We start from the raw sequence: 14,377 nt of genomic DNA, 5'->3' as shown, positions 1-14,377 counted from the left end.
TCTTTCTACCATATGTGGTCAACTTGTGAAAGAGCTAAAATGTTTTGGCAGATGATTCAGCAAGAGATGTCTAATATCTTGGGATATGAGTTTAACAAAGTTGCAGAGACTTTTCTGTTGGGATTACAAATGGAAAAATTTCCAAAAGAAGATAGAACTTTAATCTGGTACTTGCTCTCAGCTGCTAGGACATTGTATGCGCAGTTGTGGAAGCAAGAAAAAATACCAGAGAAATGGGATTGGATTATAAAAGTCATGTCATGGAGTGAAATGGACAAATTAACAAGAATATTAAGAGACTATGATTTAGAAGTTTTTAAGATGGAGTGGAAGAAGTTCAGAAGATACGTAGAAAAAGAATGGAAAATAAGAGGACATTGGACAATCTTTGATAATGATTAAGTTTTTTAAAAACAAGAATATAACTTTTGGTTTTTTAATAGTTAAAGGTACCTTTAATATTTGTTTTTCTTTAAGTAAATAACACTGGCGGGGGTCAAGTAATGGAGGGAGGGGTGGAGGAAAAAGTAAGATATGGGGTAGGTAAATCTTTCCTTTTTTAAGTTGTAAGATATAGATATAGATTTGCTACCATATGTTACCAATAAAATTGTTTTAAACCTGGAAAAGAAATCCCTCTCCAGCAGGCACCAAGCACTCACACAGTTCCGTCCCACAGCAACCCTAGGTAATGCTCCCCAGCAGTTTTAGAAAAGCAAATCAACACTCACCTTACCAGCAGTTTTGTCCTAGCTCCAAGCACCTTCCTCTAATGAAGCTGAGTCACTTCTGCCTCTGGCAAGGATGAGCCTTGCAAATTAAAGGCTTAAACCCCCACCCCCCTCTGACTCAACAGCCAGAGCAACAGCAGAGGGAGTTGGGAAGTTCCAGGCCCTGTGGGACCTCATCTGTCCATAGAAGTGGAACTTGGAGAAGTGTTGCAGTCTGCCCAAGTGTTCAAAGAAATATGTATGTGGCCCTCCTATTGTCCTGTTTGTGCTCAGCAGCATCCCAGCTTGTACATGCAATTAATTGTATTGACCTTTCTGTATGACAGAAAGGTATTGTGTTGACCTTTCTGTATGACAATTACCATACAGTGGCATAATTATTCATACTGAAAGACAGCAGAACTCTGAAACTTGCCCTGCAATGACCACATAAGGTGATAACTATGTTACTAGAATACAGACCTCTAGAACCTTGTACAACTCTGATTACAGCTCAGTAGTGCTGTCTTCTGACTATGTAGTGTTAAAGGCTCCCGTGTGATCCCCTCACTCACCTTCTCTTCCCAGGTGGTCCCTGCACCTTCTCCTAAGCTGGTGTTCCGAGGCTGCAGCTCCAAGAGGGTACGGAACAACTTTTCTGACGTTTGGGTCAAGAAGTCAATTTCTGCATTGGGGTGGAGGCCATAAAGGTATGGAGACTCAGCAGGCAAGGCATCATCTATATACTGGGCAGGAAAAGCAAATCTACACTCAATAAGATAACAGACACCGCACACAATTATGTCAGAGGGGATGCAGGTTTCAGAGCTGTTAAGAAACCAAAGATGGAACTGACGTGTATTGAGATAATGATCGGCAACACCAGCCAAGCCCAAACTGGCAGTTGCTGTACTTGGCCCTTTTTTCAGAGAGGGATCATTTTCTGGACTTGATTTGGCATGAGTTTCAGCAGCACTTGAGTACAAAATATACCATACTCTGAGTGGTCTCGTATGTTTGCCTTTTTCAGAAAAATTGCTGTTGACATTCTCCTTATACCACCCCCTCCCTGCAAACTGAAAATGAACCCTTCCAGTCTGGCTTCTGTCCTGGTCATGGGGTAGAGATTGCTTTGGTAGCCCTCACGGATGACCTTCGAAGGCATCTGGATCAAGGCGGGTCAGCGCTGCTGTTGCTCTTAGATCTTACAGCAGTGTTTGACATGGTCGATTACGATCTCATGACCCGCCGCCTTGCTGACATTGGAGTTCAGGGGAAAGCCTTACAGTAGTTTTTCTCCTTTCTCTGTTGTCAGGGACAAAGGGTGGCAATTGGCAAGCAGTGTTGCCCACTGGAATGTGGTGTTCCACAGGGAGCTATTCTCTCGCCAGTGATATTCAACATCTATATGCGCCCCCTTGCCCAGATTGCCAGAGGTTTTGGGCTGGGCTGTCACCAGTATGCAGATGACACCCAGCTCTATCTGTTGATGGACAGCTGACTGGACTCCGCCCCAAGTCATTTGACCAGGGCATTGGAAACAGTGGCTGGTTCGTTACAGTTGAGCTGGCTGAAGCTTAATCCAGCGAAGACAGAGGTCCTGTGTCTGAGCCATGGTGAGCTAATAATAGGTATCCAAGTTCCCACCCTGTATGGTGCGCCTCTCGTGCCAGCTCAGAAGGTGAGGAGTTTGGGAGTGATGCTGGATGCCACCCTTTCGAAGGAGGCCTAGGTCACAGCAGTTGCATGGCCTGCCTTTTTCCATCTTCTGCAGGTCAAGTAACTAGCGCCTACTAGCGCCCCAGGACCTAGCCACAGCAATCCATGCAACAGTCACTTCCAGGTTGGATTACTGTAACTCGCTCTATGCAGGCTTACCCTTGGGACTGATCCGAAAACTCCAGAAAGTGCAGAATGCAGCAGCATGATTGCTGACTGAACTACCTGTACGGGCCAGCAGTCGACCATTGTTGCGCAGCCTGCACTGGCTACCAATTGAGTACCGGATCCATTTCAAGGTTTTAGTATTAACTTTTAAAGCCTTACGTGGCCTGGGACCTACATACCTACAGAACTGCCTCTTCCCATACGAGCCCCGGAGGCCTCTACGATCGGCCAATCAACATCTTCTGACCATCCCTGGCCCAAAGGATGTCCAGCTTACCTTGACCAGGGCCAGGGTCTTTTCAGCCCTGGCCCCAACCTGGTGGAATCAGCTCCCCAAGGAGATACGGGCCCTTCCGGATTTATTGCTATTCTGGAGGCCCTGTAAAACAGAACTGTTCCGCCAGGCTTTTGGCTGAGGCAGGGGGGCATCCTCACACCACCTAATTGGCCTCCCTGCACTGACTGCATCCTGTCTTCAACCTGTGAAGGATGTACATATCTGTAAACTGACACTGCCTTATTTTAATTTATTGTAATGGTCTAACTGTTTAAATTTAATTGTTTTATGATGTGATTTTAATGATGTTGTAATCTGCCCTGAGCCTGACCTGGGAAAGGGCAGACTAGAAATCAGCAAAAATAAATAAATAAATAACCAGTTAACAGATTAAAAGATGCTCCCAGACACACACGCACATAGTTGATATATAAACAAAGTATTAATAAAAACCAATATATAATGGTAAGACTAATGAACACCTCTGTCATCAGCAAGGTGTTTGAAAGTACCTTTTGACCAAACAGATATAATTTTCTATTAGGCCTGCTCTAGTCTAAGGAACAAATAGTCTAGTCTCTAAGGTAAAAAAACTCTAGTCTAAGGAACACCTTTCCTACTCATGCAGGAATGAACTAAAACTGTCATATTATCTTTAAACTGGGAACCACTCACCAGAAAATAGTAACAAATATGACCTGGAAATCTGCATTTTTAGTTATAATGCTAAAAATGAAAATAAGCAGGATGAACAAAATGGCAACAAGAGTATTACCAGGTGATAGCCATTGTAGTCTATGTTCCCTGGGAGGAGAAATCCTGGAGCCAGTGAGAATTCTCCTTCCATCATTTCAGGCTTGATGAATTCCTCCAGGTAGGTCTTACAGAGACGCCTGTCCCAGTCATCTGTGATATGTCCTCCATACATGATCTCTCCAAAAAGGTACCGCAAGTCATCATAGGGTACCTAAAAACAATAGCAGATTAGGAGAGGTGTTACTTTTTAGTTTTATTAGTATCAGAAAAAGGTGGGGGGTAGAAATAAGAGGAAAAGAAAGATAAAAGCACAATACAGTCTGACCTTATTTTGTATAAAATACTTTCAAAGATAAAACACAAGTATGATTCTACAATATTTCAGAGAGCTCTGAGAGAGAGCAGAGAAGAAGTGCTATTAGAATGAGGTTTGGCTTTCTAAGCAGCTGGGGAAGTTGCTGAGAATTTCTGAGTTTGTGTGACTGCTGAAAATTCTGAGTTTCTGGTTGCTGGGGAACTGCTGTTAGGTTTGAGTGGGCTGAAGGTGATTGTTGCTGATTGATTAGGAGTGGCTGTGTTCCCTACCCTCTTTGCATTATTAAGCTGCACCTTGCCAGAGGCTTAGCACATTTCAGAGAGCTCTGAGAGAGAGCAGAGAAGAAGTGCTACAAGTTTGGCTTTCTGAGCAGCTGGGGAAGTTACTGAGAATTTCTGAGTTTGTGTGATAGTATGATTGCTGAAAATTCTGAGTTTGTGGTTGCTGGGGAACTGCTGTTTGTTTGGTTTGAGTGGGCTGAAGGTGATAGTTGCCGATTGATTAGGAGTGGCTGTGTTCCCCACCCTCTTTGCATTATTAAGCTGCGCCTTGCCAGGGCGAGAGCTAAAGGGCTCTTGGCCTGTGGCTCTTAGCCTGGGGGCTCTGTAAGGACCAGGAACGCAGATTCCTATTTCCTTATGTTCCCAATAAGGTAAGTAGACCCTCCAGAAGGGGAGCCACAAAAACAAACAGGATTTAAAGGGACTGTATGTTTTTTAAAAAGTTATCATGAAGGTAGAATGCCAGCAGGGGGGTGGGGGATTTCCAGTGTTTTGCACTGAGTGTCACATGTATGACTATCTACCCACAGGACAGAAGTCTTGGGTGTGTGCTCGATGCAAGGAGCTCCTGGTCCTCAGGGAACGAGTTCGTAACCTTGAGGCTGAGTTGACTGACCTGGAGAAGCAGAGACAATCAGTTAGGCACTCGAAGAAGACTCTCGGGGACGTATTAGATGAGCCCCACTCTGAACACGGCAGCCCCATTCCTGCCAGGGAGCATGAGGGTCGAGAGGGAACAGGGCACCGTGCTGAGGATAAGGGGAATGCGCCCTCAGAAGGGACCTCCTCTTCAGTGGGTGAGCGGGTATCCTTTTGCACCAAAGAACCATCCCTGGGCAGGGAGAGAGGGGGGGTCTTGGTAGTTGGTGATTCGATTCTTAGGCAAGTAGACAGCTGGGTGGTTAAACCGTGTACTGACGGTATGGTGACATGTCTGCCTGGTGCGAAGGTAGCGGACATTACGGTGTAGTAGATAGGCTGATAGATAGTGCTGGGGAGGAGCCAGTGGTTGTGGTGCATGTTGGCACCAATGATGTGGGGAAATGCAGTCATGAGGTCCTGGAGGAAGAATTTAGGCTGCTAGGCAGGAGACTTAAGGCCAGGACCTCCAAGGTAGCCTTCTCAGAAGTGCTACCTGTTCCACGTGCAGGGCAGGAGAGACAGGCGCAAATTAGAAGTCTCAATGTTTGGATGAGACGATGGTGTAGGGAGGAAGAGTTTAAGCTTGTTAGGCACTGGGATGCTTTCTGGAACAAGGAAGAGCTGTACAAAAGAGACGGTCTCCACTTATCCCCATATGGAACCAGGCTGCTGGTGCTTAAAATCAAAAAGGTGGCAGAGCAGTTTTTAAAATAAATATTGGGGGAAAGCCAACAGGAGATGAAATGTCTCTGGTTCGGGAGGACTCATATCAAAGAGATGAAGGGTTAGCTGTTACTTTTCTACCGGGTAATGGATCAGAGTTGTCCACTGAGATAGTGACGAACAGTATGGGCTGTCAGCCAAAGTCTCGAGGCAGCAGGAGGAAGATTGCGGGCCTAGCTTGCCTGGGAAAGTATAGATGTTTGTATACAAATGCTACATGTGTTCGAATTAAAACTGGTGAGCTGGAATGTTTAGTGTTGGGAGAAAACATAGACATTGTGGGAATTTCAGAAACTTGGTGGAATGAGGAGAATCAGTGGGAAGAGAAGCCATGTTGGATCAGGCCAATGGCCCATCCAGTCCAACACTCTGTGTCACACAGTGGCCAAATATACATATTTGTCCTGCAATGTCTTTAGTTTGATTCTAGGTTTTTTGCCTTGCCACACATATTTAGCAACCATCTTATTTAAATCTTGAAAAAATCCACTATTTAAAAATATTGGAATAGTTTGAAACAGAAATAATAACCTTGGTAAAACATTCATCTTTATTAAGGCTATTCTTCCCATTAAAGATAAATTCAGATCAAATCTTTTTTGATTTCTTTAAGTAGGTTGTCATAATTATCTGCTTTTAAGTTGCTACACCTGTTTGAAATAACAACACCTAGATATTTAATTCTTTTTTCATACAAAAATCCTGATTTTTGCTGGAAGGATTGAATTTGTTCCATTGTCATATTCTTTATCAAAAATTTTGTTTTGTGATAATTAATCTTTAAGCCTGCCCAATATCCAAATTGTTTAATCTTGTTTATAAGACAATCTATTGAGTTCATTGGCTGTTCTAGTATAAAAACTAGGTCATCAGCAAATGCTCTGAGTTTATATTCATCTTTTATCGAAACTCCCTTTATACTTGCATCTTCCCTTATTTGATTGTTCAATACCTCTAAAGATAAAATAAAAAGTAGCGGGGACAATAGACAGCCTTGTCTTGTACCTTTTTGAATTTTAATTACGTCTGTTAATTTACCATTCACTGTCACCCTGGCCTTTTGTGAGGAGTATATTGCTTCTACCACTCAAAATGTTTTCACCACATTCCATGCCTTTCAGTTGCTGTAACATAAAATGCCAACAAACATTGTCAAAAGCCTTCTCAGTATCTAAACAAATTAAAGCCAGTTGCTTCTCTGGATGGTTCTCATAATATTCCAAAATATTACAAATGTTCCGACATTGTCTTTCAAATATCTTTTAGGAAGGAATCCTGCTTGATCATTGTGTATTATAGATTGTAAAACTTTCTTCAAATGTTGTGCCAATATTGCAGCAATAATTTTATAATCCACATTTAAAAGGGAAATTGGACGATAATGTTTAATATCTTTCAAATCATTATCTTCTTTCGGAATCAAAGATATTGTAGCTTCTTGCCATGAAACTGGAATTTGGCCCTCCTCTTGAATCTTTTTAATAAGGCATTTAAATAGTAAAAGTAAAGACTCTTCATAAGCTTTGTAGAATTCTGCAGGTAGTCCATCTGGACCTGGAGTTTTACCATTCTTTTGAGATGTCATTGCTTCTCCAAGTTCCCTTATTGTTATTGGCTCATTCAATTTTTTTGTTGTTTTTCTGTAAATTTGCTAAGGTTATTTTGATTAACATATTCTTCTAAGTCTGTTTTATGAACTTGCTTATCTTCATATAATTTTTTATAAAATTGTTCCACAAGTTGACATATTTCTTGCTTTGAGTTTTCTCTTTGTTATTCTCATCTTTCAATATCGTAATTATTCTTTTAGCCCTTTCTTTTCTCATCCTGTAAGCCAGCCACCTTCCAGGCTTATTGGCATGTTCAAAGAAATTTTGTCTAGCGTACTTAGTTTGATCTCCACTTCTTCCATAAGAATTAAATTCAATTTATGTTGCATTTCTTTCACCTTTTTTTGGAATTCATATTTTGTTGGTTGTTTTTTAACATTCTTTTCAGCTTCTCCAGCTTGTGACATTAAATTTTGAAAATTTTCAGTTCTTTCTTTTTTTTAATACTATATCTAATTGCAAGGCCCCTATAAAAAGCTTTAGCTATGTCCCAAACTACTTGCATCTTTACCTCTTGTGTTATATTCTGCTTGAAAAAAGATTCCATTTCCACCTTGGATTCTTTAAGAAAGTCTTTATCTTTCAAAATTGAGGTATTTAACTTCCATGATCTTCTCATCCGTAAGCCTTTTAATTTTATCATTACAGGCCTATGATCTGAAATGATTCTTGTTTGAATTTCTATGTCCACTAATTCTTTGATCAGACTTGCAGAAAGCCAGCACATATCAATTCTTGACCAAGTTTGGTGACTAGAGGAATAGTAAGTAAAATCTTTAGAGTTGGGATATCTTGTTCTCCATACATCCACCAAATCCATTTCTTCTGCTAATTTCCAAAAACTTGTTGGTAGCTGAAGACCTTTACTTTTCATCTGTTTGTGTATTTTTTTTATCCAGTAGTCTGTCAGAAACTGCATTGAAATCTCCTATTAGACAATATTCTACATACTCCAAATTTGATAATTTAAGATGCAAATCTTGAAAAAATTTCTCTTGATGATCATTTGGAGCATAAATATTTGTAAGTAAAATTTCTTTATTATCCACTTTAATTTCCACTAATAAAATTCTTCAGAAGCAAATTGCAGTTGTGGGTTAAATTTATCCTTAATATATATTGCCACTCCCCTTTTCTTCTTATACGTATCTGTTGCTATAAATAAACTACCAAGATTTTTATTTTTCAAATAATGTTGATCTTTAGTTAGGATATGTGTTTCTTGTAAACAAATTCTGTCCATTTCCATTTTTGGCAAATATCTGAATGTCTTTCTCTTTTTGGCAGGAGAGTTCATTCACATTAATTAAAATTATTGAAGTCATTATGGGTTTTGCTTATCTTTTTTGGAATGCTGTCTTGTATGGTATCTCCATGGTTCATTTGGATCTTCTTCATCAGAATTTTCTTCCTCCTCCTCCTCCTTCTTCTCTTTGCCTTCATTTTTCTTCATTCTTTCCAAAAAGTTCTGAGCTTTAAAAATGGAGTTGATTCTGCATCTTTTCCTGGTATGTAAAAAGAAGACCCTCTGCATTAGCCACATGTAGGGTATTTCTCTTCCTCTCAAAAAATCTGTTAATGCTTGATATTCTCTCCTCCTTTGTCTCACAGGCCAAGGGACCTCTCTTAGAATTTTCACCATATTTCCAGCTATCATCATAGGTTTATCTCTTACTTGTTTCACAATGTCATCTTTAGTTTTCTTTCTAGTTTCTTTCTTTAGTTTCCTGAGCCTGCTTTGGTGAGGTAGGGCGGGATATAAATCAAATGAAATAAAAATAAATAAATTCTTGTGAATCTCAAATGAACTTTGCTAGGTAATTTATTTTGTCTGGTATAACTCGATGGCACCCACTTAACTTGATCAAATTCTTCTTCCATCCTGTGAAGACTCACCTGTAAAATTTCAGCCAAGGCTTCACTAAACATTTTCTGTAGGTCTTCATTTTTCTCTTCTGGTATGTTTTGAAATCTCAACATGTAAGTGGCTTTATCTACTTCCAGCTGCAAGAGTCTAGAGTCTTGTATACTCTGTTCTTTCTCCAGGTGTTCCACTTTTTGAATATTCTCTGTCAACTGACCCTCTAATACTTTTAAGGCTTTATTGGTCTCAGCTGTCTGTCTACTATTCTCCAAAAGCTCTTGTGTAATCTCTGCCATATGTTCACCAATATTGTCTACTTCACTTATCAGCCGTGTTATAGCAGTCATTAAAGTAGTTTGCAGTTCTTTCATATCTCCTTGCATGGTTGTAAATTTCCCTGGCCCGGGTGGAGCATTGGGTGAAAGAAATGGTGGCTTGCCTTCTTAGGTTTCTTTTTTTTGACAGTTTCTTTGGTCACAGTCCCAGCTTTAGTTTCCATTCTTATTAAATTAAGCACACTCACAGCTACAAGTTCAATAAGGCCTCTCTAACGTTTGTTTTAAAACTCTGTGTTCCTGTTTGCAACAGATAGGCTAATCTCCTCCAAACACTGCCCTTATTAGGAGATAGTTCTAAAAAGAAAACAACTTTCTAGCTATCAACAATTTGTGGTAGCCAAAAACAATGCTAAGAATAATAGTAAACACAACTTTTCAGATCACCACACTAGATAATCAATAGACAAAACAATCCAGTTCTCTACAAACACAGCATTTCACTGTCCAGTATCTTCCAGCAATGCTGATTCAGATGCAGTCCAGCTCACCACCACAACTTGCAAACATTTCCAAAGTTCAGCAGCTGCAAAGTATAAATTTGTAATCCAGGGCTGAATGCCCTATTGGTAATCCCAAAAATGAGACCCAAAATTAAACCATAAACCAATAATCCAAACAAAAGGTAGAGCAATCCAGTAAACCCAAAAGTAAGAACAAAAAAATAATAAAAAATGATTTAAAAATGGGGGGGGGGAATCCCCCTATTTGGTGATACACAAACAAAGAAAAGATAAAAGGTGCATGAAAAGGAAAATCCAAACCCAAAAATATTTAAACCATGTCAAATCTTGTCAAAAAATAATTCAACCACAGATGAACAAAAGGCAGGAAGAGAGGAAAAAAAAATAAAAGCCAGCTTACAAAGATATATCCATATCGTCCATAGGAATAGATAAAAATCCACTTTAGAAATTTGTCAAGATAATTTTCTTAGAACCAAAGATCCTACAATGCCTTATAAATCAGTATCAGGTACCCACCAGTTTTTAAGATTTCACATCCCTGTATACTTGACAGCAAGCATCTTTCCCCAAATCCAAAGAATTTTTCTCCCCCAAGAGGGTTTGAAATGGATCAGTTATGTTCAACCATCAAGTCTCTTATAAAGATATAAATTGGTGTACTCTCATGCAGGTATCTTTAATGATCAGGTTAGGCAGAAACTTTTACAAGCCTTGAAGGAGAATGAGGGAGTCCCCCCCCCCCTTCTCAGTCTTTTGCCTCACTTGGAATCTGCTTCTGATTCTCCATTTTCTTGCTTCTCCACGACATTACCCATTCAGAAAGTAGTATACAAAGGGGGCACTTACATCAGTAGAGAACTCAATGTCACTTATCTTGAATTTGCCAAGCTTGAAGATCCAGAATGTAGAGTGTAGGAAAGGGAAAAAAGAAGCCGGTGTCTGACCCTCTTGCCATTTAAAAAGGATGACCGGAGACATGAGGCTCGGGAAAAATGGGATCGGGGGGGGGGGGCAGCCGCCTCCGCTGGCACCCCCGATCTACTGTTCAAATTCCCCTGCCTTCTGGGACCCTTCCTGGGCCCCAGAGTCAAGTTGTCCTTTGGGGGCGACCCCTCAACGTGTCGATTTTAAAGCGGCTCAGGACGCGACCAGGACGGGTGTTACTTTATAGCAGTAGTCTCATGCTGTGGGTTCTCTGAGCTTCAGACTCAGTGAATGCTTTGATCCCCACCAGTCTGGCTTCTGCCCGGGCCATGAGACAGAGACAGTGCTGGTTGCCCTGGTGGATGACCTTCAACGGCATCTGGATCAAGGCGGCTCAGAGGTGCTGATGTTGTTAGACCTATCGGCAGCGTTCGATATGGTCGACCATCGGTTGCTGGCTTTCCGCCTCGCCGACGTGGGGATTCAGGGGCTGGCCCTACAATGGCTTTCCTCTTTCCTTGATGGTCAGGGACAAAGGGTGGTGATTGGGGATAAACTGTCCCAGAGACACACGCTTGATTGCGGAGTGCCTCAAGGGGCGGTGCTTTCCCCAATGTTGTTTAACATCTATATGCCCCCCCTTGCCCAGATTGCCCGAAGGTATGGGTTGGGTTGGGTTGTCATCAGTACGCTGATGACACCCAGCTCTATCTACTTATGGCTGGCTGGCCTGCCTGTGCCCCAGAAAATTTGGACCGGGCGTTACAGGCGGTGGCTAGGTGGCTCAGGCTGAGTGGATTGAAGCTGAATCCGGCGAAGACAGAGGTCCTTTGCTTGGGTTGTCGTGGCCCGGGAGGGGAAATCCCTCTGCCAGTTTTTGATGGGGCGCTGTTGACAGCGGCGCACAAGGTCAAGAGTTTGGGGGTACTATTGGAGCCTTCACTGACAATGGAGGCTCAGATAGCTGCCACTGCCAAGTCTGCATTTTTTCATCTTAGGCAGGCAAGGCAGTTGGCTCCTTTCCTGGAGCACGACAATCTAGCAATGGTGATTCATGCCACGGTCACCTCGAGGTTGGACTACTGTAATGCCCTCTACATGGGGCTGCCCCTGTGCCGAACCTGGAAGTTGCAGTTAGTGCAGAATGCTGCTGCCTGGCTGTTATTAGGCCAGGGTTTCGGGATTTGCACTGGCTGCCAATAATATACCGAGTCCGGTACAAGGTGCTGGTTATTACCTTTAAAGCCCTATATGGCCTAGGACCTGCCTACCTTAGGGACTGTCTCTCCCCACATGTTCCCCAGAGAGTACTGAGATCGGGTTCTCAAAACCTGCTTGTAATCCCGGGGCCAAAGGAGGCCCGTCTGAAATCTACCAGGGACCGGGCCTTTTTGGTAACGGCTCCTTGCTGGTGGAACCAGTTGCCAGAAGAGGTGAGGGCCCTGCAGGACCTTGGGCAGTTCCACAGGGCCTGCAAGACAGCCCTCTTCCGGCTGGCTTATAACTAACTGACATTGGAAACTTTATGGAAGGTTGTAGTGTAACATTTCGACAGATCACTATTCTATATGTTTTATTATCTTACTGTTTTAAATTGTTGTAAATTGATGTATTTTAAAGCTAAACTTATGTTAGATTTTATATGTTGTAAGCCGCCCTGAGCCGCTTTGACGGGAAGGGAGGGATATAAATTGAAATAAACTTAAACTTAAACTGAGCATTTTTCCCCTAAGAAACTGAATAGTACGTAGCAGTTAAATCAGTCCATGCTACACACAGCAGAATTCAGGAAAAGCCCAGACTGTATGTATATATGTATGGTTCAAGAAAGGGTCTGAGGATTGTTAAAGCAAGTCTTCTCCCTTTTCCCTAGAGGGAATGCATCTATCTTGACAGCTAAACATTTCCAAATATTTTCATAGGACTGTCATGGTGGAGGCACAGACAGAGCAGAAATTAGTGCTTACAGAACCAGGAGCAGTTGCAAAGAAAGATATTTCCTGGAATCACTATAATAGAGTGGGATGGAGGGGAAAATGTCCTATAGTAAAGCAATCAGAATCAGAGCCATCTAGCATATAATAAACATCCAGAAACACATATGATTTTGTATAAATTTGGAGAGGGGGTGTGGCACAGTGGTAGAGCATCTCCTTGGCTTGTGGTATGTCCCAGGTTCAATCCCTAGTGTCTCCAGGTAGTGGACATTGTGAAAGACCTTTGCTGGAGGCTCAGGAGAATTGCTACCGATTCTGACCTTGGTGGACTAAGATGGGGTGGCCAAATTTGCTTAGTTTAAGAGCCACATAAATAAACATCAGACATTTGAGTGCTGTAAGACATGAATATCAGATGTTTGAGAGCCACAAGGAAGGAAGGGGAGGGAGGGAAGGATGGCGGAAAGAAAGCAAATAGATTTGGGGGAAGCGAGAGGTGGAAAGAAAGCACCTTTAACTTGAAATGCATTCTACAAGCCAATGGCTGCCTTGACCTGGAGAGATACCTTCTCTGAGCCAGCCAATGGTGCAGTGGGGGCTTTGAGAGCCACACAATATCTGTGAAAGAGCCACATGTGGCTCCCGAGCCACAGTTTGGCCACCTCTGGGCTAAGAGCCTGATTCAGAAAAAGACAGTTTTGAGCATACATGATGATGTACATAATATACTTTACTTATACCCTCAGTTCAGCTCACCTTTGAACTGGCCTCCAAGTAATTGTACAAAACATTGACTGAAATGGTGAGATCTCCTGTGTTGAAGGGGTACAAACGGTTCCAGCCTTGTGGCCCAAACTTGCACCTTTCTGCCACCACAGCATGGAAGTAGCACAGGGCAAAAAGGATGCTCTTAAACTCATTCTCACGGGTACACATCTCCAGGGTGTCCTGTAAGACATGGGATGAGTAATGTGAACATAATATGGCACACTCAACAGGGGCCTAAAAAAATTGCAAATAACCAAACTCTACTCACTCTGGATAATTGAACTAGTTGCCACAGTTTATTTTATTTATTTATTTATTTATATTAAGATTTATTTATATTAAGATTGTCAAAAGATCCCCCCCCCCTTAGATCCGGTTTGTTGATGAGAAGAGTTACGACAGGATCAAATCTGACTGCCATAGCTGCATTTGAGCAGAACAGCTCTGAGATAATTTGTGGCTGACTCAAAGTAACATCAACAGGTAAATGTGGAGAAGTGGGGAATCAAACTCGGTTCTCCCAGATAAGAATCTGCACACTTAACCACTACACCAAACTGGCTCTTGAAGGATAAGAGACATTTTTGTAAGATTCCAACAGTTGGAGAATATTAATTATTAGCTGATCACAGTAAGCAGAGGCAGGATGAGAATGAGGAAATATTTAAGGTTTTTCCTTTCCCTTTCCTGGATTCTCAGATGAATGACAATGCATTGAACAAAATAAGTCTTTCTGAATACCTGGGTTAACTTTTATGCAACTGCACCTGCTCAGTGGCTCCAGCTCTTATCCTACAGAATATCATAAAGGCAAAGCCATCAATAGAGTTCAGCAACACAACATTCCACCAAAGAACTGAATCTTCTGGTTGGCATAGGA

At 41.9% G+C, this 14,377-nt stretch overlaps 1 protein-coding gene across 1 annotated transcript in view; it reads right to left on the bottom strand.

Moving 5' to 3' along the window:
• DNAH9 (dynein axonemal heavy chain 9) overlaps positions 1–14,377 on the bottom strand; it is a 636,923-nt gene that overhangs the window by 72,309 nt on the left and 550,237 nt on the right. Inside the window, exons 65-67 of the mRNA XM_060238867.1 lie at positions 13,486–13,677; positions 3,650–3,841; positions 1,286–1,456 (exon numbers count right to left, since the gene is read on the bottom strand). Of these exons, the coding sequence (XP_060094850.1) occupies positions 1,286–1,456; positions 3,650–3,841; positions 13,486–13,677 (555 nt within the window). The remainder of the gene's footprint in view (positions 1–1,285; positions 1,457–3,649; positions 3,842–13,485; positions 13,678–14,377) is intronic.

The sequence above is a fragment of the Heteronotia binoei genome, chromosome 5, assembly GCF_032191835.1.
Source record: "Heteronotia binoei isolate CCM8104 ecotype False Entrance Well chromosome 5, APGP_CSIRO_Hbin_v1, whole genome shotgun sequence".
Classification (NCBI taxonomy): Eukaryota; Metazoa; Chordata; class Lepidosauria; order Squamata; family Gekkonidae; genus Heteronotia; species Heteronotia binoei.
The sequence above is the reverse complement of the archived record's forward strand: the minus strand, read 5'-3'. Positions and strand labels throughout refer to the sequence as shown.